The sequence below is a fragment of the Phaenicophaeus curvirostris genome, chromosome 14 (assembly GCF_032191515.1).
Source record: "Phaenicophaeus curvirostris isolate KB17595 chromosome 14, BPBGC_Pcur_1.0, whole genome shotgun sequence".
Taxonomy (NCBI): Eukaryota; Metazoa; Chordata; class Aves; order Cuculiformes; family Cuculidae; genus Phaenicophaeus; species Phaenicophaeus curvirostris.
This window is the reverse complement of record NC_091405.1, coordinates 10,797,518-10,824,438: the sequence shown is the minus strand read 5'-3', so window position 1 is coordinate 10,824,438 and position 26,921 is coordinate 10,797,518. Positions and strand designations below refer to the sequence as shown.

The 26,921-nt window shown below is 41.8% G+C and overlaps 1 protein-coding gene across 3 annotated transcripts in view; it reads left to right on the top strand.

Annotated features, from left to right (window-relative positions):
• The window catches only part of CMIP (c-Maf inducing protein), a 129,378-nt gene extending 106,394 nt beyond the window's left edge, over positions 1–22,984 (top strand). For 2 of the 3 annotated variants that reach the window (XM_069868618.1, XM_069868617.1), the window contains 11 exons: positions 6,162–6,227; positions 7,287–7,313; positions 7,782–7,830; positions 9,338–9,463; positions 11,958–12,074; positions 13,526–13,666; positions 14,583–14,630; positions 15,397–15,543; positions 17,168–17,273; positions 18,409–18,479; positions 21,021–22,984. In XM_069868618.1, the coding sequence (XP_069724719.1) occupies positions 6,162–6,227; positions 7,287–7,313; positions 7,782–7,830; positions 9,338–9,463; positions 11,958–12,074; positions 13,526–13,666; positions 14,583–14,630; positions 15,397–15,543; positions 17,168–17,273; positions 18,409–18,479; positions 21,021–21,074 (952 nt within the window). In that variant the 3' untranslated portion in view covers positions 21,075–22,984. The remainder of the gene's footprint in view (positions 1–6,161; positions 6,228–7,286; positions 7,314–7,781; positions 7,831–9,337; positions 9,464–11,957; positions 12,075–13,525; positions 13,667–14,582; positions 14,631–15,396; positions 15,544–17,167; positions 17,274–18,408; positions 18,480–21,020) is intronic. The other variant, XM_069868615.1, reaches the window with a different exon arrangement.
• The last annotated feature ends 3,937 nt before the right edge of the window (positions 22,985–26,921 follow it).

The following is a 26,921-nucleotide window of genomic DNA, read 5'->3' as shown; positions in this document are numbered from 1 at the left end:
CCTACACAATATTTACTTTTTTGGGGAAAAACCCACTTCTAATATTGATAGAAATGTAGCAGAAATTATTTAATAATCTCTGTAATACTTCACTTTTTGCACTGAAGGCTAACTGTGCCAGTTAGAAAGTTAATCTGTGGGGCTATCATAGCACCAAGAACATCTTTGACCCCTTTTCTAATGTGGTTGAGTAACAGAACACAACTATTGCATACTAATGGAAAACAGAAAATAGTGGTTTTAAAGGTGTTGGCAAATGACCCAGAGCCTGGGCAGATTATAAAGGAGAGACAGTCTCCAGTGGAACGTGCTATTTTTGTCCTGCACTCAAAAGTGGATCAAACTTCTGTGTCAACATTCTCTAATGCATTCTGGACTCTGATAGTGTTATTGATGCCAGTCAGTGCCTCCTGAATACTACAAGTCTTAAACTGGTGCATAGAAAATACACTAAATTAATTGAAACCTTTCTGTTCATATTAAATTAGATGCTTTAAGAGCTGCTTAGTGTTGTCCAGCTCCAACTTGCATGTTAATGTTTCCATGCATTAGAGTATTTCTTGTACAGCCAAACTTAGGCTTGAACAGAACAACTGTGGTTAGAGAAATTTGCAGTAAAAGGGTCTACATGTCCTCTTCCTAGGACTGGAGAACTTCCAAGTCTGTGTGTCACCTGAAGGAGCCTACTGATTCCTCTGGCCAGTGTATAGGGGGGACACTTAAACTGTGCCTGTAGTGAAATACAGATCAACAAATAGCAAACAAAACTGGCTGCAAGAATAGACACATCTTAGTGAGGCTGTGGCTGGGATGTTGAATTGTAGGCTGTCCCCCTTCACCTGTGTTATTTTCTGTTTCCATGGTTGCCCGCAGTGGCAAGGGTCCTTCCAGATGCCTGGACATTTGCAGCCGTCTCTGGCACCAGGGTAGAGTTTGCTCCTTCGGACAAACCTCCGTTGCTGTTTCCTGGTGCTACCATGCCAGCTGAGAGCAGTGTAGGCCTTTTCTGTTCTCACCAGCCGGGACAGAACCTTTCTAGAGCCTTTCAAAGGTATCAAATGTTCTTCTTCTGAAAAAAAATCAAACAAGCCCAGTTCAGAAGAAAGCTGAACATGAAAAGGTACCTCATTGTTTTGCGAATAGTTTTGTTCCTTATGTGATAAGGGGCTGTTGGAGGGACTTTTTCTCAGCCTGTGTGGAGCCCAGAGCTAAACCTTGTGTCATACAATTCAGAGGAGTTGGATTTCTGATCTTGTCAAGCTGCTCAGTCTGGAGAAACGAGCTGCTTCCAAGTAGTTGCTCCTGCCTCTTTATTATCCCCTAAATACGGAGGGCTTGGGGGTGCAGTCTCTCAGTGATAAGACTGAGAGCTTTCCAGACGCAAGCACCCACTGGAACTTCCCCTGCCTTCTCTGCATTCCCCAACAGGTCAGTGACATGCTTTGAATATCCCAAGTGGATTCTCTTATGTCATGTTTATCAGGGTTGCCCTGGGCTGCTAATATGTTTTGGATTGTTTGTGCCGCACATGACATATGGGCAGGTTTTCATTTTGGTGAAAGGTGATCCTGGGGAAGGAAAATGTATTATGTTGGCAGACCAATAGTGACAACGGCCCAAAGGCAAAGTCTCTGCAGTCAGTGATTATTTAATTCTGTGGTTGGCCAATGTTCTGGCCCATCCCCTCAAAAAGTTTCTGGTTAAGTAAAGCTGCGTGCAATAGCAGTCAGCTGCTCTGACAGACTTCACCTGCTTGGCAGCCTGACCTACAGACCAGCACACTCTTCCCAGGGCCAGAGATTGGGCTACAGGCTGACTGCTGTGCTGCTCGCCTGCACTTGCAAACCCTGCAAAAATCAGAGCCTGTGGATTCATCAGGGAGTCCTTCTGCCCCTCTACTTTTGTAAGGCCCATCCTGAGATTTAAGCTGTTTGATGAGGATGAGCTAGAGCACAGCACCCTTTGAAGAGCTCCAAAGGGAGTTTGTCACAGGTGCTCTCCTGAGATCTCCCTATAGCTCTCAGCTCCCTCCTCCTCCCGGCATGGCCTCTTTGTCTGGCTCATTGCAGTGGTTCTTAACTGCAGCCAGAGCTAATCTATCTCCCTTTCTTTCCCTACTTCAAACATTTCTGCCTTGTGTTAGAGCTTTGAATTGGACCAAAAGAAAAAAAATGAAAGCAACTGTTGGAAATGAAAGCAGAGTGCAGATGAGATGAGCACAGACAGAAGGAAAATGTTTTTGAAAAGGAAATAGGTGGGAGGAGGAGAAACACCGTAGGCTTTTAATAAGTAGTTCAGTTTTATTCTTGTGCTGTGTTTGTTTCGAGTTTCCTAGCTCAGATTGGAGGGATTACAGGTTGTGTAGATTTTCTCTTCAGGTCCCACTCATGACCAAATTCTGTATATTTCACAGGAGGCAGTTTTCTCTCTTTCTTCTCCTCCTAGGGAGTCAGACTGTGGTTTATTTTCAATGCCCTCTCACAGACCTGCTCTGCAAGTGGATGCAGTACATAACCTGCAACTTCAAGAAAAGTCAGTGATACTGTGCTAGTCTGTCTGCAGTGTATCACTTGGTGTTAGTCTGCTACAAAGCAGCTTTTTTCTTTCTCTTGCTGTTTTCTTTGAAGATCAGCCATTAAAAATTGATTGGTCCACATTATTATTAATCACAACTCTCCACATTGCTCGTGGAGGAATTTTAGTGGTGTAACACCTAGCTTGAGGTGTCATGGGAACTAAGCTTCCAAGTGGGTGTCAGCTTTTAAGCTTCTGTTAGGAAAGATTTGTAGTTGCTTTATCTCATGTGATGTGAAACATCTTTTAACACCTTTGAATTTCCTAACTCAACCTGTTGACTTCTGGGTCTCTTCAGCTCAAAAATCTGCTCCTAAAGTTGGTTGCATCTACCACTAAAAATGTGCTGGGTTTAGAGTAAAACCATCTAATGGTTTAGTAGGAATTTCCGGAGGGTATGTATATTTAAAAAACAAACAAACAAACCAGAAGAAATATGGCTCATTAGACTTGTCAGTTCTTTGAGGACACAGGTGCAGGCACTGAGTTGTATGAGCTCTCCAGGGCCGGTGTTCTTGCTTGCGAGAAGCAGGGCTGTGATGTGGAGGGTGAGTTGAGTCTTGGCCCAAGAGTACAGCACTGCAGGACTTTACTTCTGGGGATGTCACTAGTAACAGGAGGAGCACACAACATCTTGAGTGCAGAGATTGATGTTTGTGTGGAAGTATGGTGCCAGCTCCAAGTCAGACTACTTCTTGCGGTCTGGACTATTTTCTCACGCCTAACAAACATAGTGACGCTCAGGCCGTGTGGATCAGAAACCTCTGACAATTCTCATGGCGACAGCTGTGGATATGTTGCATCGTCTATCTCTACAGAGACCTGGTCGGTAAACAGGAGACTTTCAGATGAATCTGAACACAGGTCAGAGTTCTGTGTCACTGACCCATTCAATTTGTCATAGGTCAGAAATAACAAGTAGTCTTGTAGACAGCCTTGACTTACTTCAGTTTATATGACAAGCCGTGTCCTCGGGTGTTTCACCATATTCACTTTACAGAGATAAAGTAGAAAGACAACCCCTTGCAGTGAAGTCCTGCTTCATGACTTGCTCTTCTGAGGCAGTAAACAAAGTTGGTCATCTTCTTTATTTGCGTAGTGTGTAAGTAGGTAAGGAGTTTTTGTTTCTGGAAAGAACCTTCTGAAAAGGTGATCACAAAATGCTCTGTCTGCAAGGGACTCATGCTTGCTTTAGGTTAATGTAACACCCTTTATCTCAGAGTTGCTCCTAATTTAGAGTAGAGAACAGAATTCTAGATGGAGGAGAAAATTTCACTCAATAGCTTCTAGTACAACTGGCATGGGCATTTCCTTTTGGATTTCTGTAGCTTCACACACTCTGTGCTTTATGCCTCAAGTGCTAAAGATAACAAGAGGAAAATAAACAAGCTGTGTTTATTAGGGGTCATAGCCAAGACTCTCAAGTGTTACATTCGGTGTTTTGAAGACAACCAGCACTGAGATTTTTGCCTGGCCAGTGCCACCTTGGTTGCTGAACTACCTGCCCTAAAGCCCCAGCCTTATACCTAAGCGCTTTTATGGCTGTTTAACAGCTGTAGGTGGGAGAGGAGACATCTCCCTGAACTCAACACAATGTTGTGATCATAGAATCATAGAATAGTTTGGGTTGTCTCGTGGCAGAGGGACTTCAGGAAATGACTGGGAAATACGTGCTACAATTATCTGGTAATGCACCCATGAAAAGGGCAGGACTGCTTGCTGAAGTTGCCTACCGAAGTTAGAGACGCATAGTTTTGTGTGCTAGGTTGTATCTGGCATGGGAAAGAAAAGTATCTGTATTGAACTTGAACCTTTTGCCCGTTAATATGGAAGAAGGGCTACTAACCCCTCCCACAGTGCTTTTGTATGGCATTCGTCAGTTTTTTTAATATGTTAAGTCACTATCAGATCACAGTTGTGGATTGGTTACTTACATGAGATATTATATTCTATATATTTGTAACCTGAACTTATACTACTCTTGGTCAAGTGGTAACTGCCTTCTTGGTTGATTTGTACATCATGATTATCCCTTCAATTAAAATTTCTATGCATGTTGCTTCTTACAAATATGCATATGCATATAAGTTTTCTTCATGTTTGTGAACATGCCTTTGTGGACTGCCACTTGTATTATTAAATTACAGATATCTCTGGTTTATCTAGTTCAAAAAAATGGATGAGACTTTTGGAAATGCATCCGCCTTTGATTTCTCTGGGCTAGAACTTCCTCTTTGCAAAAAAGTGCATTATTTTGGAATGCATCCTGTGCATATGTTGTCTCTTTCTAATGCTGTCAGTAGGTACTGTCCGCTTGAGAACATTACGCTTCGTTCCTTCCTAAAGAAACATCATACTTTTGTGCCAAGTTTGTATTAAGCTGCAGCCAATAATCTGCCTTCTAAAACTGATGTTCAAAGGGTAGCAGCACTCTTCTCCATTGTCTTCTACAGACATCCCAAGGTGTTTAACCCTGTATGGGGTTTACTACGCTTACTCATGTGTGTGCTTATTGGTATTAATGGAGTAAGAGTGGCCTAGCAGGCAGGCAGTGCCAGGATCTGGGCTCTGGCTGGTGGGTTCTGTGCCCTGTTTTGATGCTGACTTGCCAGATTCTCTCATCTTCTGTGTACTTCACTTCATCCATCTTATAATTACTGTATCTTTTGTGCAGTCCATTGCTATGGCAATTGATTCGCGCTAACTAACCACTAAGTGTTTAAGATCATTTGAAGGAGAGGGGTGGCAGTGTGCAAAATGCCATTTCTACGTGAGAAGCCATACCTGCTTCACCACATGTGCTTGAGCAGCTGGCATTTTGCAGGTAGATTGAGATGATGTGCTGCCAGATAAGTTTGCACAGACCAGTGCATGCTGTAAGGCTAAGTATTCTCTTTGTCTTAGTTGGCGTGAGCATGGATGGCTCCTCATAAAAGGACAGTTCTGTATAATTACAGCAGAGATGAAAACAATCTGGGAGCTGTGGTGCTAACACAACAGAGAGGAGGCACTTCTCACAGGGTGCACTGGCTTCAGCTCTCAATTCAGATCATCCTCATCTGTCCTCTTTCACTCTTAATAATTTTGACAGAACTTCCTTCTTTATTCTCTTTCCTCATAAGCTAAGAGCTTTGTGCTATTTAAACTGACCCGTTCCTTTGTGTCCGGCTCAGAAGTAGTGGTGGGGGTGTCTGTTTCTACAAATGGGTTTATGTCTTACAGAAAAGAAATAATTCCAATTAACTGCTGAGCAGAGCTGTAAATAGCAATGGCCTGGTAATTGCTGTACCAACTTAGATGAAAGTATTACTTAGTGATTAAATGTCAACAGGTTTAATAAACAGCAAATGTCTTTAAGTTGACATAAAGAAGGCCTCTCTGGGGATCATTGTAAATGCCAGATTTATTGTGCCTCAGTGGAGAATGTGCTGAATATGGAAAGGGAAATGTCACTGTAGGTCTTTAGAGTGTCTCAGTAAAACAGAAGGGTTGTTGGTGCCTGCAGTAAAAAGCTTTTGACTCGAACTAACTGTTGACAAACCGTATTCAATACTTCATAGCCTATTAATAAAATGTTCGTTTTTCAGGTCAGACTATGATGACTGGAGACCGGCACTGGCCAGCTTGCTTCAACCTATCCCATTTCCCAAGGAGTAAGTTTGCACTTAGTATTTACTGGGTTATTGTTGATACCTTTATTTTATGGGGAAATACAGTGTCAGCTAAAAACTGATGGTAATAGAAGCCTTGTGCCTCTGGTATTGATTTAGAATTTAGAGTTGATTTTGACTGGTGCAGAGGAATGCAAAGACTTCCCTATCTTCATCTTCCTGAATCTGAAGAGAAAAACGGTTAACTAGAGACAGGTAGACAAGAAAGAAAGGAAAGCTGCTAAGAAGGAGAGTAAAATAAGAAATTTAGTGGAGGAGAATGCTTTACTGGCATCACAGCGACTCACATAATTTATATTTTGTATTAAATGAAGAAGCTAACCTGCGGATCAGCCAGGCTCCCTTGGAAACCTGTTAACGAACAGTAGTGTTTATAAAATGCACACCTCCACGGACAAACATTGCAACCTATAATTGTACAATTTGCTAGCTTATCACATCCCCTAATGACTTGACATCTTGAATCAGAGAGGTCTAATCCTCCATGCCGCGTTACCTGGGCTACAGTGAAAGCCTGGAGATGGACAACAGAGACATTGTTTACCCAAGTCAAACTTGAGTCCTGGAAGAGGTGTAAACCATACCATGTTGCAAGGCTTTTCGCAGAATGACTGTTAATTGCTTTACTGATGTATGATATTAATTAGTTGCGACTGTACCTAAATTGCATTGCAATTAAAGAATTTACCTGGCTTTCAGATGTAGCCAAAATTCTGGTTTTAATTATATAACGGTATTATAGGTCTTTTACTTACTGTCTTCTGACCTTAAATTCCCACTGACGTTAGTCAGAGCCTTGTCTAAGGCTGGACTCAGAAAAGCTACAAGATTCCTTCCAAGTGATTTTTTTCTTCCTCCTTCATTTCTGCTCCTCTCTAGATTAATTTACCTGATCTATTTTGGAAATATTATTCTTTTTGTCTTGTGGGCTGCAGTTGGCTAGCAAATACTTAGAACTGGCTTTTGATGTGTTCTGTCCCCATTCCCCCGTCCTTGTCCCCCTTCTCTCAGATCCTCATATTCTTCTGTTTTAAATTTCAGGGCTCTTGCACATGAGAAGTTCACAAAGTAAGTTTGTGGGGCTTGTTTGTTTCATTAAAGTGGGTAATTGCTTAAAATACTTGTACTAGTCAACAATAGCAGTGATGCATTATTCAGTATTGTGCCTCTAATGTTTTTTGTATCTGTGAGAGGCTGTGGGCATGTTCTGTTAGCAATAAAAAGATGTAGTTTTCTTTCTAATTTACTGTGACGGCAGGAACCCAAGGACTAAAGACACTGGATGCTGATAGAATTTACAAACTAGTTCATCACTGTGCATCTCTGAAAACTTTTCTAGACTGCTGTGAATAGGCACTGTCCTTGGCAATCACTTTTAGACTTCGCATTTCCTTCCTGTGGAAGCAATTCAACTTGTTTCTTTCTGAAGTGCATGAATATATATAATTTAAAGTGTAATCCAAGAAAAATGTGACAGTTGTGTGAACATTGCAACCAGCAACTGCTTATTCTTATCCTTTTAACTTTTTTTTTCAGGGAGCTGAAATATGTGATTCAGAGATTTGCAGAAGACCCAAGGCAAGAAGTGAGTTTATTGCCAGTTTACAGAGTACTAATTGAAGGGGTGGCAAGTATACTTGTTCAGAAGATGTCTCCTTAAGAAGTTTGTTTCAAAATATGGTGCCATTTGCTGTGCTCAAGTCACTTAGGGAGTAATAGCCACTCAGGTCACACAGTCTTAGTATGGATGGTTTCTTGCAAATGTATAAACATGTGTTGTGACCTCTTTGTCTGGCATCAGTTGATGTCCTTGCTCTGCAGTAAGCTGCTACCAGTAAGATTTTCCATTCTGAATCTCTCAGAGCTTTTAATCTTCTATACAAAAATAGGGAAGCAAAATCAATGGATCCATACGGCTTAAAAAATAGCAGGTTTTATTTAGCTGCATTTCAGTTACATTGTGTGCAAATGACCATAATTCTCATGAATTAGCAGGAGAAAGGAGGTGGGAGGTGTGTTACTGGAATGAATGCATAGCTGTAGCCTCATGGTGGCTGACGGCTTCATAGCTGCACGTGGAGCTTGTTCAACATCATCAGCTTTGGCTGAGTCAGAGGGACTCCCTGTTAATTTTTGATATTGGCATAAAGGGAGGAAAGCTCCCCCAGACTCTGTATGAGGAGGCTGTGTTGTCATCACTGTTGCTGAGAACTCCTGGTTTTCATGGTTTTAGCCTTTGTAAGCACTAATCACCCTTGAAAGGTGAGAGATATTTTGTCTTCAAGTGGAACCAGGATTTCACCTGTCACTAGTGTTAAATGCCCAAAGGAAAGAACGTGGACTTTACCTCCCTCCACCTTGAAATTTGAAATAGAACATCTGTCTCTTCAGGGAAGAACAAAAAAAGGAAAAAAAAAAGTTTAATTATTACTGTTCTATTAAACTGTGGTACTAGATATAGTAATCTCTACAGTGAGCAAAATTTAGGCTAATGGTTGCTCACTGGTGCCAGTTAATCTGTGCAACTTCTGTCTTACACATTCCTGTTGAATTTTCCTTGCAGTCTTCCTTCACTCTGAGTGGAATTCTATTATAGCAGGTGTAGTAAGAATTTGTGATGGTTGGAATGATCAATCCATCAGCCACTGCATTTGATATGTAGATCACATCAGAAGCATAGACACACATGCTGGGAGGATAGAGGGGAAATGGCAGAAGTTCAGTAATTTGTGTCTCTTTTATGTTGTTTTCTGGGGGAAGGGGTTGGGGGGTGGTTTTCGGTTTTTGGGGGGGGGTTAGGTTTTTTCTTTCCCAAATGAAAGGAACTGTTCTAGATTACAACCATTTGGGGTTTAATTTGTGTAAAGGGAATGAAAAAGGTCGTGCGATTAGTGATGATACAGCTTCTTTCCTCATTTATACTGAAAACTGGGTTCTATGAGTGGAGATTTGCCTGCAGCTCTGTAGATGGGAATCTTAACCATGGAATTTCCAGCAGTCCCCAGTTTTGCACTTCTTTTGGCCCTGCGTGGGAAACTGTGGTGATTATTGGCAGGAACTGTAACCTTCACAATGTCTTCACTTTTTGGCAGGTCCACTCATGTTTACTGAGTGTGAGGGCTGGCAAAGACGGCTGGTTCCAGCTCTACAGCCCTGGAGGTGTGGCGTGTGATGATGATGGAGAGCTGTTTGCCAGTATGGTACGTGTCTGCAATAATGTGAGTTTAGTAACTTCTTTGTAGTAAGTAGCTAATGTGTAGTTGGCAGTAATGAGATTTACTTGCTTTTGTCAAAAAAAAAATACCAAAATCATGGTTATGTAAACCATGGGAAAGCTAAATCTTTGTATCACCAAATCCACTGAACGTCCTTGCTGTTGCAGTTTGGTTAACACGTTAGCTTTCTCTTTTTGAATTTGAACATGCTTTTTCACTGGGAGTGTAATGCACAAAACCACACATGTGTATATGTATTTGCACATGTATGTATGTATTTTGTGTCTATAAACGTGTGTTTGTGTGTCTGTATAAAAAACTCACAGGTAATATGGAGTACTGGGAGGCGGGGAGACAGACTGTTCTGTATGTGATTTTCATTTATAGGCTACCCTGGAATTTAAAAACACCAGTAGCATTCAGTTAATCAAAGGATAGATAGATAGGTATCAAAATGCATTAGGAGTTTCTCTACCCAATTACATTGTTGTGGGGACATATAATTAGAAACCAGTATTCCTTTTCCTGCAGTTATTTCTTTTGTAACTCTTAGAAGGACTAGACAGAAAATAACAGGTTTTAGTCACTGGTGCTGACACTGTCTTCCTCTGCAACCTGGATCAAGTCACGTAGGCCTCACTCTGTATTAATTCTCCGTATAGCAAGTAAGGTGGAAATGATATTACTTCCTTTCCCTGGTAAAGGGGAAAACATCTGTTGAAATTGGCTGTTGGCTATAGAGTGAAGTGACTTTCAGGAGGATCTACACTTTATGCTTCTCCCACATGCTGAACGTTTTGGATCTTAAAGAACATGTATGTTTGTCTATACTCTAACTTAAATTCAGATGGATCAGATACCTTTGAAACATATAATGTGACAGCGACTGCTTACAAAAGGTTTCATCCCTCTTCACTGATTCTGTCTTTTATGTTGGAAAATTTCTGCAGAACTGTATCATTTCTCCTGAGAGCTTTTGTGGTCCAAGATATCTATGAGCATCAGGAGATGGCGTGCATGAGAAAGCACAATGCTAACACGCATTATGTGCAGTACTCTCTGCCCTTTGAAAGATGTTGATAAATACTTAAAGAGCTGTTAACGACTAACCATAAAGTTTGAAAAACATCCTGTTCTAAGATGGACCTTACATTAATGTTAACATCGGTATTTTCTGTTCTGTAAGAAAACTCCCTCAGGAAGCCTAATGATAACTGCATGAAGTGAAGTCCTTTTTGGCTTGAAGTTTACTATTTTTAAAAGTCACCTGAGGTGATGGATACTTTAGAAAAAAAGGCCTTGCTGGTAACGAAACCATGAAGAATTGCATGGTAGCATGGGATCTGCATAGAATTGACCCCATCATAGCGTAGTTGCAATATTTTTGACAGTATTGAATGTAGTCCTGGTGATACCATGAACTAGAGGGACCACAGAACATATTTACAAGCTTATTGTAGAGTAGTGCTTATGTCGAGTCTACGTAATGGAGCTCTCACTGCCCAGATTATTGGAAATGACAAATTCTCACGTAGTGCTCTGCTAGCAGGCTGGTGAATCAGCCGTCTGGGACACAGAAGAAAGCTTTTAGCCAGGAAACCAAAATTCTCTGCAGCTAACCTCTAAAGGTTTTAAATGGGAAAGAATATTGCCAACTTTTTTGTGAGAACATGCTCTTCGATTTGATTTGTACAAGTGGCTTTGTGTTTCTTTCATAGGTGTTACTGTGGGATGTCATTTAATGCTTTCTGGAGCTAGGAGAGAGTCTGCAGGACACTTCTAGTGGACTCGAAGGAGTCTTATTCTCAGGCAATGTTCTCAGCATTCCTTTCCTTTCAGGGAAAACTGAGTAAAAGGAAAAGCAAGATAAAGACCCAAAAGCATGAAAGTATATGAAGTCATCTAAGACTTAGGGCTCAGGACTGCTGGATTTTCTTGAGGCACTCCTCCTTTTCCCAACAGTTCCTGTCTGTTCATTCTAAACAGGTGATTTTGTTGGGCACCAGCCCTTAACCAGGGCTTGTGTTCAGTCTGCAGATTGCCAGTAACAGTACCTTTTACCTAGACATCCAGCCCACACAACCCTTGCTCACCAGCTGGCATTTCCAGAGAAACTGAACTGCAAACAGATGTGAAAGCAAAATTTCCTGTGGTTCCCCTGAGGCTGGGTTCATTGTGTTACTAGGGATGGGGGCAATTGTACAGCTGCTCTGGTGTTTCCTGGGGAGCATATATTAGGCCTCTGGGCTGTCAGCTGACATCTTTTATGGAGGAAAACTATGTGCTCCCTCAGATCTCACTAGGCATCACCTTTTTCAAGAAGTCACTTACAAAGAGCAATAAAGCGGTTGAAACTGCAACTGTAATTATAATGAGGGCCTCCTTTTCTTTAGGTTTGTTGCTAATACTTCCATTTGTTTGTGTAACAATGTTCCTTCCAGAGGTATATGTGTTTCTTAGGCTTACGTCTCTAATTTTAGCTCTGTTTCTCAAATAGGTTCATATTTTAATGGGATCCTGCTATAAAACCAAGAAGTTCCTGCTTTCACTGGCTGAAAATAAGTTAGGACCTTGCATGCTACTGGCTTTGAGGGGTAACCAGACAATGGTAGAGGTAAGCCCTAAACATATGTAGTCATGTAGGTTTCTGAGCAGTATTGAAATTTGATTTCACATTGCCTTGCCCGGAATTAGATCTCGTAGAACAAAAGAAGCTGAGTTCAGGTTTGTGTCATATCAAACACTAGCAGCGGGCAGCTGTGTTTCTCTTGATTAAGTGGAACAGAATGTTGTTGTTCTGCAGGTGTGAGTGTGAGTTATCTGAAAGGTGCATGCAAGAACTTTTGGAGGGAGAGATTGTTCCTTGTGATTCAGAGAGGCTAAGATGGGAAATAAATGGCTGTGGTGAGGGGTCAGAATTCAGAACCACAATGTTTTTCCATGATTAAGTGCCTGATGTTTGTCTTGCCACCTGCAAAATGAGCACTGCACAAGAAGTGCATTTTCAGAAGCTTATTTAGTTGCATTAATACACATTTTTTTGTGTTTATGACTGATTATTTTTGTTGCACTGATCATTTATACATATTTTTCTGGGTAACTTTAGAGAATTTTCTTGATAAATGTCATCATATGTTTTAAATGGAAATAGGGGGTGGTTAAATTGGTGGAAGGAGCAACAATTTTTCATTGGCCTAGATCTGTGCATGCTAATTTGATCCAGTAAATAAAAGCGTGTTGCACAAATTTGAATATAATATTGCTTTATTTTTTTTTTTCATTAAAAATAATTAAAATTATGGAGGGAATAAAAACTTTGCATTTTAACTGCAATGGCATGATGTGTAGCTGAAAAGGAAAGGTGGCTTGGAGGGGGTAGCTTGTGTGCTAAGCCCATGTGATCCACTGGAATCAACCCCTGGTGTCTACCTTGCTCCTGGCAGCCCCTTGCCCACGAGTGAGTCAAGTGTGTTCCAGATGAGGTGGAGGGTGTCCTGGCCACAGCAGTGAGCTTGCAGAATTATCTTCTCTAACAGCCTCTCTGGCCTTTCCCCGTCCTGCCTCATAGACTGGATACACTTCGCTTGCATTCTGCTTGCACAGAAGCCCCAGCACTTAGGGACAGGAAATCCAGCACTTAGGGGACTGCTTGGTTCTGCTGTTCATGTGCAGTGTCCCAAGTCTGCCCATCTGCAATCTAGCCAGTGTACCTGGGAATTACTGGATCGATTGTACCTGTTCTGAAGAGGGCTGTGGCATGAATCCATCTTCCAGGACTGACGCAAAGTAATTGCACCTCTCAGTCAGAAAGAATGAACACTAACACAAGATTGGGTAGATAGACTGACTTCCAGAGATCAGAGTTCATTCTTTACGAATAAAGAATTGGTTTCCTGTTTTGGAAGGCCAGTAAATGCTGCTACGGTTCTCTAATCTAGGCTGCATAATGCATGCTGTAAAACTGTACCCAGTAATTTAAACTAGCATGTCGAATATAAGTAGGATATTTGTAAGAAATTGAATGTAAGCACTGCAATGACCACTCTTCTTTCATTCTACCGCTAGATTTTGTGTTTAATGCTGGAATACAACATCATTGATAATAATGACACCCAGCTCCAGATCATCTCTACCCTGGAAAGCACAGACGTGGGAAAGAGAATGTATGAACAGCTGTGTGACAGGCAGAGGGAGTTAAAAGAGCTGGTATGTGGCCCTGCATGCAGTATTGCCATAGCACACTGTGGTCTGTACTCTCCAGAAATGGAGATACAAAAGAAAGACAAGCAGGGTGTGAAATTCCCGGTTAACAACAGGATGGGAGCAGTATTTGGAGGGTTATACTGTGAATATATATCCTGTGTGATATTTACTGAAGTGTCTAATCCCGTACTATGTTTATGAATGATATTCAATAACCTGCATAGAATCCGTGAGAAGGAATAAAGGTGAAATCCTGCTGTCTTAAGATCTTACAAGTGAGCTTGTCAAATTCTGCCACCTTTTGACATATGAGCAGCAAATGGCTCTAGTACTGGCCAGCATTTCTTAATGCTTTTGCATTCACAACATTTCACTGAGGTGGTCTAGTTCTCAGAGCTACAGCTGTGCTGTGAGGAAAAGACTTTTTTCCTGCTTTTAATGACAGGATCTACAGATTGAAGATAGATCCGCACTCATTAGCACTTTTTCACCTATGCAAACATATCCACAGTCTTCCTGTTCCCCCCGTTTGTTTGTGTTCCTTAACCCCTACTCCCAGCCTGAAAAGTACATACTTTTTTTGAAGTCACACACACGCACTCACTTGCTATTTTAGTCCAGCATTTTAGGGCTTTTTCCTTTAAATTGAAAGTAACCAAATAGTGGCAGGCTGAATCAGACAACATGCTGACCCATGGCATGAAGACCACTGGCTGTGGTTCATGCACGTCCCCTGGGTAGCAACAGGCCTGCATCTAGCACACTCAGAAAAAAACTGTCAGTGCAGAAAAAGCAGGGAAGAGGTGGAAGGGCTGGCAGGGAGCTTTGAAACTGGAGCAGGGTTGACTCTAGCGAAGAGTTTGCTGTTCTGAAATGTAGAATGGAAGCTTGTTTGACCAAAATATCTTCTCTATTACAGCAAAGAAAAGGTGGTCCCACAAGGTTAACACTGCCGTCCAAGTCCACAGTAAGTTAATCATGTTGATAGAAAAACAAGCTTTGTCTTTCCATATTTAAACATTTGATTTATGTTTGCCATGTGGCACAGTGGTTTTGGTCAGTCGAGAGGCAAGCCATTCCACTTGCTCTGTCAACACAATTGGAGTTTACACAAGTAAGGGCACATTTCTGCTCTTGGGTCTCTGCAGCAGTTCCCAATGCCACTACAAGCACCACACTGTCAGATTTATGCTGATGCACAGATTTGGAATTTACAGTGGGATCTAATGGTAGGTTTAGGGACAGAATATTGCATTAAAAATGCAATGGCTGGTTCAGACGTGAAAGTCTGAAAGAGACCCGCCACTGTTGCAGTTAAGCGTGGTACAAACACAGAGTAACTTCACTGAGGCCAGGGAAACAGTCTTGAACACAGTTTGGATTTAGAACTTGCAGTGAAATCTTCATTAAGTTAAAAGATCAGTCTTCACCGTCTGTTCTAACACTGAAGCCTTCATGTCTCGTAAGGATACACACGCAAAGCAAATTTTTGTCCTGGTGTCTGGATACGTTTTTCCCAGGGTATGTGAAGCAACACTGCCACAAGAGCCCAGCTGCTTGCCAAACAAACAGAAACTTCTCTGTGTGGTTCTCTGTTACCGTAAACAAGTGGTATAATTGTGCAACCATTGCTGGTTAACAGCATCAGTGACAGTACTGCAGATGATTGCAGGCTGATGATTGTGGGCTGAGCAGTCAATACTCTTGCTTATCAATCTGTTGTTTGCTTTCAGGATGCAGACCTGGCCCGCCTGCTAAGCTCAGGGTCTTTTGGAAATTTGGAAAACCTCAGCCTGGCCTTTACCAATGTGACAAGTGCTTGTGCTGAGCACCTCATTAAACTGCCTTCGCTCAAGCAGCTGAACCTGTGGTCAACTCAGGTAAGTGCTTTGCAGACTGAAACTCGGAGCTGACTAATTCTGAAATTTCACATTACGTCAGCACAAGAAGAGTGTGTGAAGAGCTTGCTTAGAATAAGTTTGTCCTTATGCTATTTTTATAGGGCCTGTCTATGGTCTAGCTCATCTTGGAGGCTGATTTTTCTTTTTTCTTCCTTTTTTTCTTCCTTTTTTTCTTCCTTTTTTTCTTCCTTTTTTTCTTCCTTTTTTTCTCCCTTTTTTTCTCCCTTTTTTTCTCCCTTTTTTTCTCCCTTTCCTTTTCCTTTTTATTTTTTCTTTTTTTTGTTGTTGTTTTTTTTTCTTCTTTTAAATTTTTTTATTTTTAATTCTAAAATGGATCCTGCTATCTTGGATTGAATGTTCCTGTTTGTACATTGTTGATACTGTGTGCTTTGCAGTACATGTGCTGCTGTTCATCTGAGAAGCACTCATATTTTCAGCAATTTAGGATGAAAAAAATGTTGCTGTGCAGCTCATCTGGTTAAGCAAAACATAAAGTCTGTGCAGTGTAGGCAGTGAATTTCTCTGAATGCTGATCATCCAGAATTTCTTTAAAAACAACAGCAACAAAAAGAAACTCAAATAATGAAAAAATAGAGGGAAACTGTCATGAGAAGGTGGTTATTTTGTAAGCAAAAAGAGACCAAGTTAACTGAATAAATTACTCAGATGTTAATTGAAAGAGCTTTTAAAATTAAGTTTTTCTTCTACATTTCCCTGCTGGATTTGGTCTCTGAGGTTCTCCACTGAATACTTTTTCCCATTTTGTGTTAGCACCTGTTTGTAGTGCTTGCTGAAAATACGATTATTCTCAGTGTAACCACAAAAAGCAGTGTAATTTCCCTTCAAGTATCATGTAAATATCTTGCTTTGTTTTTCTAACTTCTTTTGTATCCAAGAAATTTCCTCTTTTTGTGTGGCAAATATAAATCTGATTGCTTACTTGTTTGAAGACTGCCTTGTATCTCCTCCAGATTTGTCCTAACAATGTAACTTTTGGATTTGAAAACTTTGATGGTTCTTGCTCAAAATGAGTTTGATTTCACTGGACAAAAAGCCTGTTTTTTATATGTTTGGGGTTTTTTTAAATTAAAACAAAAAATTACTTCAGATTCCATTTTATTTTGTGATGTCTTGGGTTCCATTAATCTAGAATTTAGAAACAGCAGAAATGAAATGGGTCAATGGAACAATTACCAATCAATAGTACATTGTTCATCAGACCAAAATAGCTAATTAATACCACTTGCATTATGCTTATTTTTTTGTGATGTGGTTCAGAACTGGCTGAGACTGCCATAACCATCTTGCATAGCCTGGGTGGGAGATTTCTCATACAAAGTCCGTATTTCAGATGAACCATTTTAATTAAATGATGGCTTGTGGTTAATTGCGCACAAGTCACTTTAATTTTTCTGTTCCCCATCTGCAAAATAGGGATAAAACTACTTGCTTTCTCTCCTGTCATTTGAGATCATGGTGAACAATGTGAGTGTGGATTTGAGGGCTCATCTGCAGCCTTCTTTTAATGTGCCCTGTTTGCTCTGAGGCGTTTGCACATGGTGCTGATGCAACAAGCTGAATACAATTTGCTTGTGCCCCGCAGTTTGGAGACGCGGGGTTGCGGCTTCTGTCCGAACACCTCACGATGCTACAAGTGCTCAACCTGTGCGAGACCCCTGTCACGGATGCTGGACTGCTGGCACTGAGTTGTAAGTGACCAAATAAGCTACAGAGTGAAACTATGTGGGTTCAGAGGAATTCACGTGGGTTCAGACGGAAGATTGATTTCTTGGCTGCCACAGTGCTGCTTCCGCAGGGATTTAGGACAGGCTGTGGTTGTGTTTGGGTTTAAACTTGCCTCTCCCCTGCCCACTCAAGCGGCTGTTCAGCGTCAGGCCAGGGAAGCGGGACATGATCTAAGCCAAGGCCTACACTTGCTGGCCTCATGTGGGCTTTGTTCTCCCAGACTGTACTCTCGCTCTTGCCTCTGGCTTTACTGATAGCACTTGTCTGGATCTCGCGTGGTGACCCGTTGCCCTGGGACTTCCCAGCTTTTGTCACACACCCTCCTCTGGGTGTCCGCGCTGGGTGGGAGTCTGACCTTGTGCTGCAGGAGGGAAAGATTGCAAAGCCATGTAGCAACTTATTAGTGAGTTTAGCAACCATGCACAGTTTTCATACTCTCTGTGACATTTTTTGTTCCTTCTTTTTTGAGGAGGTGAAACTCTCGCTGTTCTTACTTAAGTAGGGCAAGGCAGAGTGGTGGGGCCTCTAAGCAGCATTAAAGATTCCCCTGTGCACTGAGAGCTGCTCAACATGCCAGAATGAGACCCTTTCCTACCCCCAACAGTGTGTTATAAACCTTGCCCATTGGGTTTAAAGGGTTCCTTTAATAGGCTTGATCCTACACAGACATGCCAGACAGGCCAGTAGTTATGGATCATCTTAGGAAACTATTCTGCTAAGTACTGGAGCCTAAAATGGAAATGGAGAGGAGAGGGAGGACTGCTGGATCAGCGTGGCCCCTGAGTGCACCATGCAGAGCACTGAGAACGCGTACTGTCCAGAGTAATGTGCAGGAAACTGATTATGAGAAGTTGCCTGAACTCCTTTGAAGTCAGCGGATTTAAGCATATGCTTAATGGCCCTTCCTTAATAGGGACTTTTTCCTGGATGGGGGCCCAAACAGCTGTTTATCCATTCGTACTTCTACATTTTATGCTATTCAGCTTTTTCCTGAGAGTGCTGCACATAGGCATGCCTTGTTTATGCTTTGGCCTACTGCAAACTTGGTATTTTAAGAAAATGTAGCATGATTGTAAATATCTGTGTTTTCTGTCTTAGCCATGAAGAGCCTGTGTAGTTTAAATATGAACAGCACCAAACTTTCAGCAGATACCTACGAAGATCTCAAGGTATTTCTTAATTGCATTTGCTAAAGATGAGAAGTAGCAGGCACTTGTTGATAGTGCCTAGTGCTAGTCCTAGCCCCGTGGAGTGAGTAACATGTAATTCATCTGAAGTGGGTGAAATGGATTGTTTTGGGGAAATAATGACCGGAAACAGCATTCTCGGATTACTGGCTTTGATGGACTTAAGAAAACATTTAATATGCTGAATGGGCAAGTATGAGATGGGATCGGAACCTGAAACTTTTTGCCAGTTTTATCAGGAGTAAAGGTTCCATAAACAGGTCAATATTGGTTGTTTCCAGTGATGATACATAGACAGGTAAAATCCAGCGTACACTGCTAAAGCTGTGCCCTGTACTGTTTTCAGGACCAAAACTAATGTGGGTGAACAGCATTATGGAGCTTTGATTCAGGATGCAAAGGGAAAATTAAAAGCATTGAGGAAGGTCAAGTTTATCTTGATACCTCTTGGACTGGTGCTGGGCTTTAAACAGAAATGCCTGCACTGATGCCTGGTTCCTGAGTTTGACGTGTGAGATGTCTGGGGTTACCACTTCTACTGTGTATTTACAACCACTTGAGCAAAATGATATAAAGAACTGGAATGTAGCTGTGGGAGGGGAACAGCCCCAGGTTGTTTCAGACAAAGACTGCCTGAGATGTGTTGGCTTTCATGACTTCACGTGGACTTCATTTTCAGTCTGCTGTTGTGTGAGTCACATTTCCCAAAGTCTTACCTTAAAAACCCAACTGCTCAAGGTGAAACTCAACATCATGTTGTCTTGTGTTTTGAAACCTTAGATTGTGCTAGATTCACTCAAAAAGGTCACAACCTTGGGTTGAGTTTCGAACTTCAGGCAAGTCATGAAACTCTTCTGCTTACAAAACTCACTGCCAGCTGCATATCTTCAGTTCTGATTGTGGAGCCAGGGCTCCCTCAGGGACTCAGTTGCAATGCTGCTAGCATGGATTTTTCAAGATCGAGTTTTCTAAACTTGTGTCACAATTGTATATGCAAAGAAGTTGTCCTTGGAATTAACAGCTGGTTTGCAGATGGGTTCATACAATGGAGCTTGTTTCAGGCCCCAAGCATTTACAGACAATCAAGGTCAATGCTGTATTTGGCCCGGGGCTCTGAAATTTAGTCTGTTGAAAGGCTTCTCCAGTCCTACCCCTGTTTCTAAGCCCCTTTGCCACTACATACCAAACCTCGTATTTTCCTAACCAGTTCCCTCTGCTCTGGTATTGCATTAACAGTCCTTAGCAGCAGCACAAGAAAGTGACTTGCCAGGGCAAACAGCAAAACTGGCTGTGGGCAAAGTCCCGATGACTGCAGAAAATTAAAAACACCAAGAACACAGGCACATGTCACTTTTTCCCCTCTCACCTCTTTCACTGAGATTTATCTTGGTGGCCATTATTTTACAGCTCTGTGTGTGTGTGTGTTTTCAAAGGGAAGGTAATAGTTTCTTTCCCTGGAGCACATGGTTGTAGGTCTGTTGAGAACAACTTAGACTTCAAAGAACGTACTTTTGATAGCAATCTTTCCTTCTTTTCCCCTTGGTCTACAAGAGCATTTGGGGCACAAGCCAGTGATGACGTTTCCTCTCTCTCTGCTCCATCCCCCACCCCACTAAACACGCTTGCACACACACAGACACCCACATATGTACCAGGCAGGCTGAACCAGACAATAAATAAACACCCACCACTGAAGTCATTATTGCCTAACTGAAAAATTATTTGCTGGCAATGTCTGTAGGATTATGACTAGCTCTTATCAAAATATGCGCGCACATAAATCAAGGAGTGAGGTAATAATGACTCTTAGAAACTTCCAGCTCCTCAATTATGCTGTAGCCTAATTAAATGTGTTTATTTGTTTTGAGAGAATTAGCCATACAATTATAGTCAGAGAGAATGGAAATGGGATCAACAAGTAGGAACAGTGCAAACAGCCGATGCCCATTTGGCTCGTGCGGAGTAATTCAGGAACAATATGTCCAAATGCAGAGAAGTTATGGAAAGGAGACCACAAAGACACCGAAAACTGCTAACGGTCTCCACATTTTTTTAATACATGAAGGGAAACATCAAGTAATGACTTAGTGTGGAGGCCAAAGAAGGAATGTGTGGCTGGTTGCTGCAGTTTGTCCACTGCCTTCACAACTGGAGTTTTACAAACAAATTTTGCTAAGCGCTTGTGTAAAAAAAACCTAACAAACAAACAAAAAAACTGAGGTCTGATGTGGACCTGATAGCTGGTGCATGGTTTTTCCTAGATCCGCTCGTTTGTGCTGCAGGTGGGACTTAGTCTGTAAAGGCTCAGCATCTTGTTCCTTCATTAACACCTGTAATGCTTCAGCTCGCTGCTGAACTCAGCACTGGTACCTGACAGCACAGTTGAGGTCGTAGTGCATCGTCCTGCAGTTTGTGGCCGATAGATTGATCCTTCAGCTTGCTGACGGCACAGATTTGATGGGAACTTTTTTCTTGAGTCCTGAACGTGTCATTAATTCTGAAATTTTCCTACCCTCCCCACAGGCTAAACTACCCAATCTGAAGGAAGTGGATGTCCGCTACACTGAAGCATGGTGAACTCTCCCTGCCTCTGACTCTTCTCTTTTGCTTCTCATGAGAAGGAAAAGATTTTTAAAAGAAACAAAGAAAAACAAACCGGAAAATAACTTTTGGTTAATTCCTGTAGAGCAGTGAGTCCTGGGACTTGGTGGTAGGAGTCGTGGTTGTGGGGTAAAGGAGTGACGTGGTGTGTGTTGGGGGGATACGTGGCAAGCCTGGACCTGGCAGGATTCTTTCAACTTTGTGATTTTGGAATCAACATAATTTAAATTGAAAAGGAGAAAGAAAACAAAAACAAAAGGACAAAAAGACTTTGTAGCAGCAAGAGGATTATAAAGAGGAAAAAAACAACCTTTGTGGATTTTATTTGCCTTTGTGTTTTATGCCGTGTGGAGAAAAAAACAATATATTCATTTGTCATTATTTACCTGGGTTTCTTTGGCTGGCACCCATCCAGTCTGAACTCCTCTTTCACCAGTTTTGCTCCAGAAAATCAAACTTACAAAAATTTCAAGAGAAGAAAACCAAAACCAATATGATTTTCACCTCCCCCTGTGTCCTTGCAGTTGTTATGCAAAATAATTTTGTTGTACATAAGATTTACATAATGCACCTATTTAAGAAAATGGTTCACAAATATCAGGTCTGGGACCTGTCTTTTATTTATGAATTGTTAATTCTTTTACCCTTTTTTTTTTGCGTATAGTACTGTATAAACTAGTTTGCTGTCTTGTTGTTATTATTTTTTTTAAAGGAAATGCCCTCCTTGAAGAATTGCCTTTTAGTAATGCATATTGTATTATAGTCCCTCTCTGTCACATCATTCATCGTGTTGTCTTTTTGATTTCAAAATGCCTCAAACGTTATCAAATAGGAAGGAAAATCTCTCCAAGGGGGTCTGGTTATGAGGGAGGGGGTGCAGAGATTAATAAAAGCCACATTTCCTTCTGAAGTCTGAAAGCTTTCTTTAGTCTTTCAAACCATGTCAGGTTTAAACAGGGGAGATGGGGAAAAGTTGTTTATTCTGCCAATGGGGTATTCGCAAAGCTCTGTAGATTTTACAAGTTGCCTCGGTTGCTTTCTGTTTACGTCCAATATTTCAAAAAGAGAAAAAAAGCTCTCCTTACATTTTGTGCATCAGCTTTTTCTAATTTTTTTCTCCCTCTTCTTCCCCACCCTCTCCTCCCTCCCCCACCTGTTCTGTGCACGCATTGTTCTGCATGTTCCTCTGGGGAGACTGAAAAATACTGTTGTTGCTGATCCGATAGCTCTGACCTGTCTGTAAATGTGACTGCTACATTTTTCAAATTCCACAATTGCTTAGAAGATGATTTTTTAAAAATTGTGGTTTCTTTTATAACTATGCTGTTGACCTTTTTTTCATAATGAGCCTTCATTGTACAGAGCTGCTTATTTAAAAAAAAAACAACAAAAAAAGAAAAATAATTTTTCCTCTGTTTAACACCTTTATTTTATTCTTCAGCACCTCAAGGTTTCACATACAGCCAATGTAATTTTTTATATATAAATATATATATATATTTAATCTTATTCAATGGAAGCCAAGCTTTTGGTTTTTGTTTTGTTGGATTTTTTTTTTGTTTTTTCTTTTTTAAACTTTGTTGCTATGTAGACAGCCCCCTCCCCAAATCATGTTTGTTTTTGTTTTTTTTTTTTAATAAATGAAACAGAAATTGAGTCTTAACTCATGTAGTGTGCCAGGTTTTTTTTCCTCTTCAAATCCCAAACTGTATGCGGATGCAGTATGGGAAGAAAGAAGAAAAAAAAAAAAAAGAAGAAAAATTATGCCAACATTTTCCTTAGCACTGTTGCTTTTACCAATGGTTTACTACTACTGTTCTGTAGCTGTGTACAAAGAGATGTGAAATAATTTCAGGCAAAAATAAACTGTAAGTGAATATCTTTTAGCTGCGTGCTTTGTGTTTTCTTTGAAGGAAGCTGGCCCGATGACGCAGGGATGCTGTGGGAGGTGCAGAGCTGCTGGAGGATGAAGGTTTACTGAGGACGGTGTCTCAAAGAGCCGTGCCCTCGCAGCTTGCTCTGTGCCACTGCTCCACTTGGCGCTCAGTGCCTTGGTGCTGCCCCTTTCCTGTGATCGCAAAGCGAAGGGACCAGCAGGCGGCCGTGACACGTGTTTTCCACCAGCCACCAGGTTTTGAGGCACCGTCACCCAGAATGGATGAGGAGGAGGACGACAGCTGAGTCTTTGCACATCTGGTTCTTGTATCTCTTCCCCAAGACTGTTAGTTTCTGCACCGTTCCTAACCCTTCACAGGCTCAAAGAATACTTGCACTGGGCATCTAAAGTGTTTCATTTATGGGTTTGGTTTTTTTGCACTGGTTGCCTGAAGCAGACAGTACTGGAAGTGCTGGGGCATTTCCAGACTCTAGAGGGGTTTATGTATATTAAGGTGCATTTCAGGACAGCGTTCAAGTGGAGGGATCTGCTGCATTTGTGTTTTGCTCACTGTCCTTGATAAAGCATGATGGTTTGTGGGCTGGAGGCCAGCAGAAAATCCAGCTGGAGCTTCACAACTCCGATCATCTGGACAATTACTGAACTTTTTTAGCTTTTAGGCAAATGGACCCCACTTGAAACCAATTCTTGCAGATGTTCTGAGAGTTGCCTTCATCACCTATATTACTTACCTCCTGTATTCTCATTTTTATCTGAATTTTTGGTCTACTCTACAAAACAGATGATAGGACACGAAGAAACACAAGTGTTTATACTGTGTTTCCAGCCACGGCAAAAAGTGGCCCCTTGATAAAGAATTATATTTGTCTTTATTTTTTTCCCCTCACTGAACCAAGACGGCTGTAACTGAGGCTGTCGAGCTTTTAGAGTCTTTCCCTTGAGCTGTCATTGCTGCATATGGACTGTCCTCCCCTGGCAATGGAAGGGACTTCACAAAGCCTTTCTGCACCCTTAACAGCCATAACTACTCTCATCATGTTGCATGAGAGACTGAGAAATTACCCAGGGAAGGAGAGCTTCAGGCCTTGGCAAAACACAGGTACGTGTTTGACACAGCTTCTCTTCCTCTCATGGGCAATGACCTGCTCCCCGGCTGCTCCTCAGGCTTTGCCTTCTGGGGGATCAGTGGCGGCAGCTGAGTTTCTGCAACCTCAACTGGATCCTCAACAGTGGAAGAAGCTTGAACATCCATGGTGCACCAGTTTTGTTCTAATGCCGTGCAGGTGACTTGGAGTGAGCAAGGAAAGGGTGCGTGTGAGATCCTCCTCCAACACTTACCCCAGTCCTGCCTTCTGCAAGGACCTCCAGCAAATCTGTGCTTTGTGCTTCGTTCCCTCTCCTGAACCAGCAAATACTCATCAGTGTGATGGCAGCAAGCTGAACAAAATGAGTGAGCTCAGTGTGTTGTTAAAAATGGTACTTGCAGTCTGTCTCACCCTGCAGGACCCGTCTCTGTCAGGGCAGGTGCCTCTGGCATCCAGCCTGCAGCAATTACAGAGTAGCATTGTTAGAAATTTTGAAGGATTGCAGTGGCTCAGGGATTCTCGGTAACAAAAGGGGAGGATTAGACATGGCATAATAAGAGATGCTTTATCTCAGTTTGCTCTTAGAAAGGGTTTTCTGAGTTCTTTACTGCAGCACTGGGGTTTGTAGAGGGCCCTGGTGGTTTCACCTGGATAATGATGCCTTTCTGCCTGCCTTTCAGCTGCTGCTTCTGATAATACGAGCCATTAAAAAGCTACCTGATTTCATCTGGGAGGTTACTGCAGCCCATCTTCCCAGGGACTGTGAATACCAGGGGTTTGTCTAACCTACAGCTTTCGGCTTTCAACCCAAACTAGAGCAATGGCTTTTATGCAAGTCCAAAAAGCAAAAAGCCACAGTGCTGCCTTGTTTCAGCAGCAATTTTCTCATGTTCTTGTTAAAACCCTTTGGTTGTCCTACCTTGCTATTGCTTCTTCCACTACTCACAGCTACGTTTTGAGTTTCAGAGGACCAAATGCAGAGATGAATCTCACGAAGTACTAGTTTCCCAGCTACACAGATACAGCTTGTTCATTGCCTGAAGAATAAAATGTGTGCCTAAAATCCCAAAGCGTGGGTTTGCTTAGAGGGGAGTGCTGGAACAGCTGCTGACCTGAAGAGTTCTCTGGTGGTATTTTTACCAGGTAAGAGTTTGATATGCCATATTCGTGGAATCATAGAGTGGTTTGGGTTGTAAGGGACCTTAAAACTCATCCAATTCCAACTCCCCTGCCATGGTCAGGGACACTTTCCACTGGATCAGGTGGCTCAAAGCCTCGTGCAGCCTGGCCTTGAACACCTACAGGGATGGGGCTTCCACGTCTTCTCTGGAGAACCTGTTCCAGTGCCTCACCACTCACACAGGAAAACATTTCTTCCTGATACCTAATCTAAATCTTCCCTCTTTTAGCTTAAGAACATTCCTCCTCATCCTATTCCTGCACTGCCTGATAAAAAGCTCCTGCCCAGCTTTCCTGTAGGCCCCTTTTGAAGTACTGTAAAGGTGCTGTACAGTCTCTTTGGATCCTTCTCTTCATGTGTTTGTATAGCTTTTCTCTGCGAGGAAGGACCTGAGGCTATCTGCCTGACACTGGTTGTGGGACCTCGTGGGCAGATGTGGTAGGTGGTGGCATCAGGGTGTGCGAAGATCTGCAGGTTGCTCAGTGCCCCCTTGATGTCTGTGGGTGTCCTGATCTCCTGAGAGCTATCTGTGTGCTCAAAAGGTAATGATGTGCTCAAAAGCAAAGCACAGGTGCAAACTCCTCACGAGCCTGCTGTCTTCTGGACAACAGCAGGAGCTGGCGTTGTTGCTGTCTTTGGGATTTCCATTCCCCTGGTGGCTGGGAGCAGGAGGAAACTCATGTCTCATATGTACAAGGATTTCTAATCTGGAAAAGAACTCCCTGAAACTTTCTACACATCTATAAGCAATAATATAGTAGTGCTACCATCATTCTTAGGCTAACGGCAGTGCTGACCTCTCCCAGCCTCTGTAAAGCAAACCAGCTGTACCTACTAGAACATGTCAGTCAACTCAATTGCTGTCTTGAATTTTTAATGATTTTTTTCCAGCTAAAGAGAGTACATGCATCAAAATATTTGTTTTAAGTGGATGTTGCCATCCAGTATTTTCCATTTTCTTTTCTACTGAGTGGGGAACATCTTAAATAAATACTTGAGATAAGCAATTTTTATTAATAACAGATCTTGGAATATGCTTTATGCCAGTAATATTAAACATGCAGGAGTTTTTCCTGCTAGCCTCGTACATGTATTTTTGGTTTAGGCATTTTCACTTTCATGCTTTTTGCCAACAAACTAGAATGTGTACTGTAATCTCTTTGTAATTTTAAAAAAGGTCCTATCGGACTTTATAAATATTTATATATGCAAACTTTGCAGAACTTCACTGGTTGTGAATGAATCTGGTTGATGTAGCCAAGGTAAATATATGTCCTTTTCCTACCAGTCTCTACAAAGAACAAAACAGGGGTCTGTGTATCAGAATACAGCTCGCAGCTCGTGTTCAGTTTGTTGCTAGCATTAAGTTGATCTCAACACCTAAATTAACCAGTTTGCTTCACAGATCTGGCAGTTGATATAGTAACCAGCTTCTTGTTAATTTTTGTTCCAGCTGAGATATAATATCAAACATTAATCCTTTAATTTTAAGGCAGCATGCAACCTCAATGAGGTTGAATTGTCCACAGTAGCTGAGATGCTTCTAAATTTTAGCAGAGCCTCCCTCACCCATTTGCCTTTACTATAATATTGGTGCCTTTGCACTAAATTACCTCAAGTTATTTTTTAAAGTTTGCTTTGAATATGGGGTCAGAAACCTG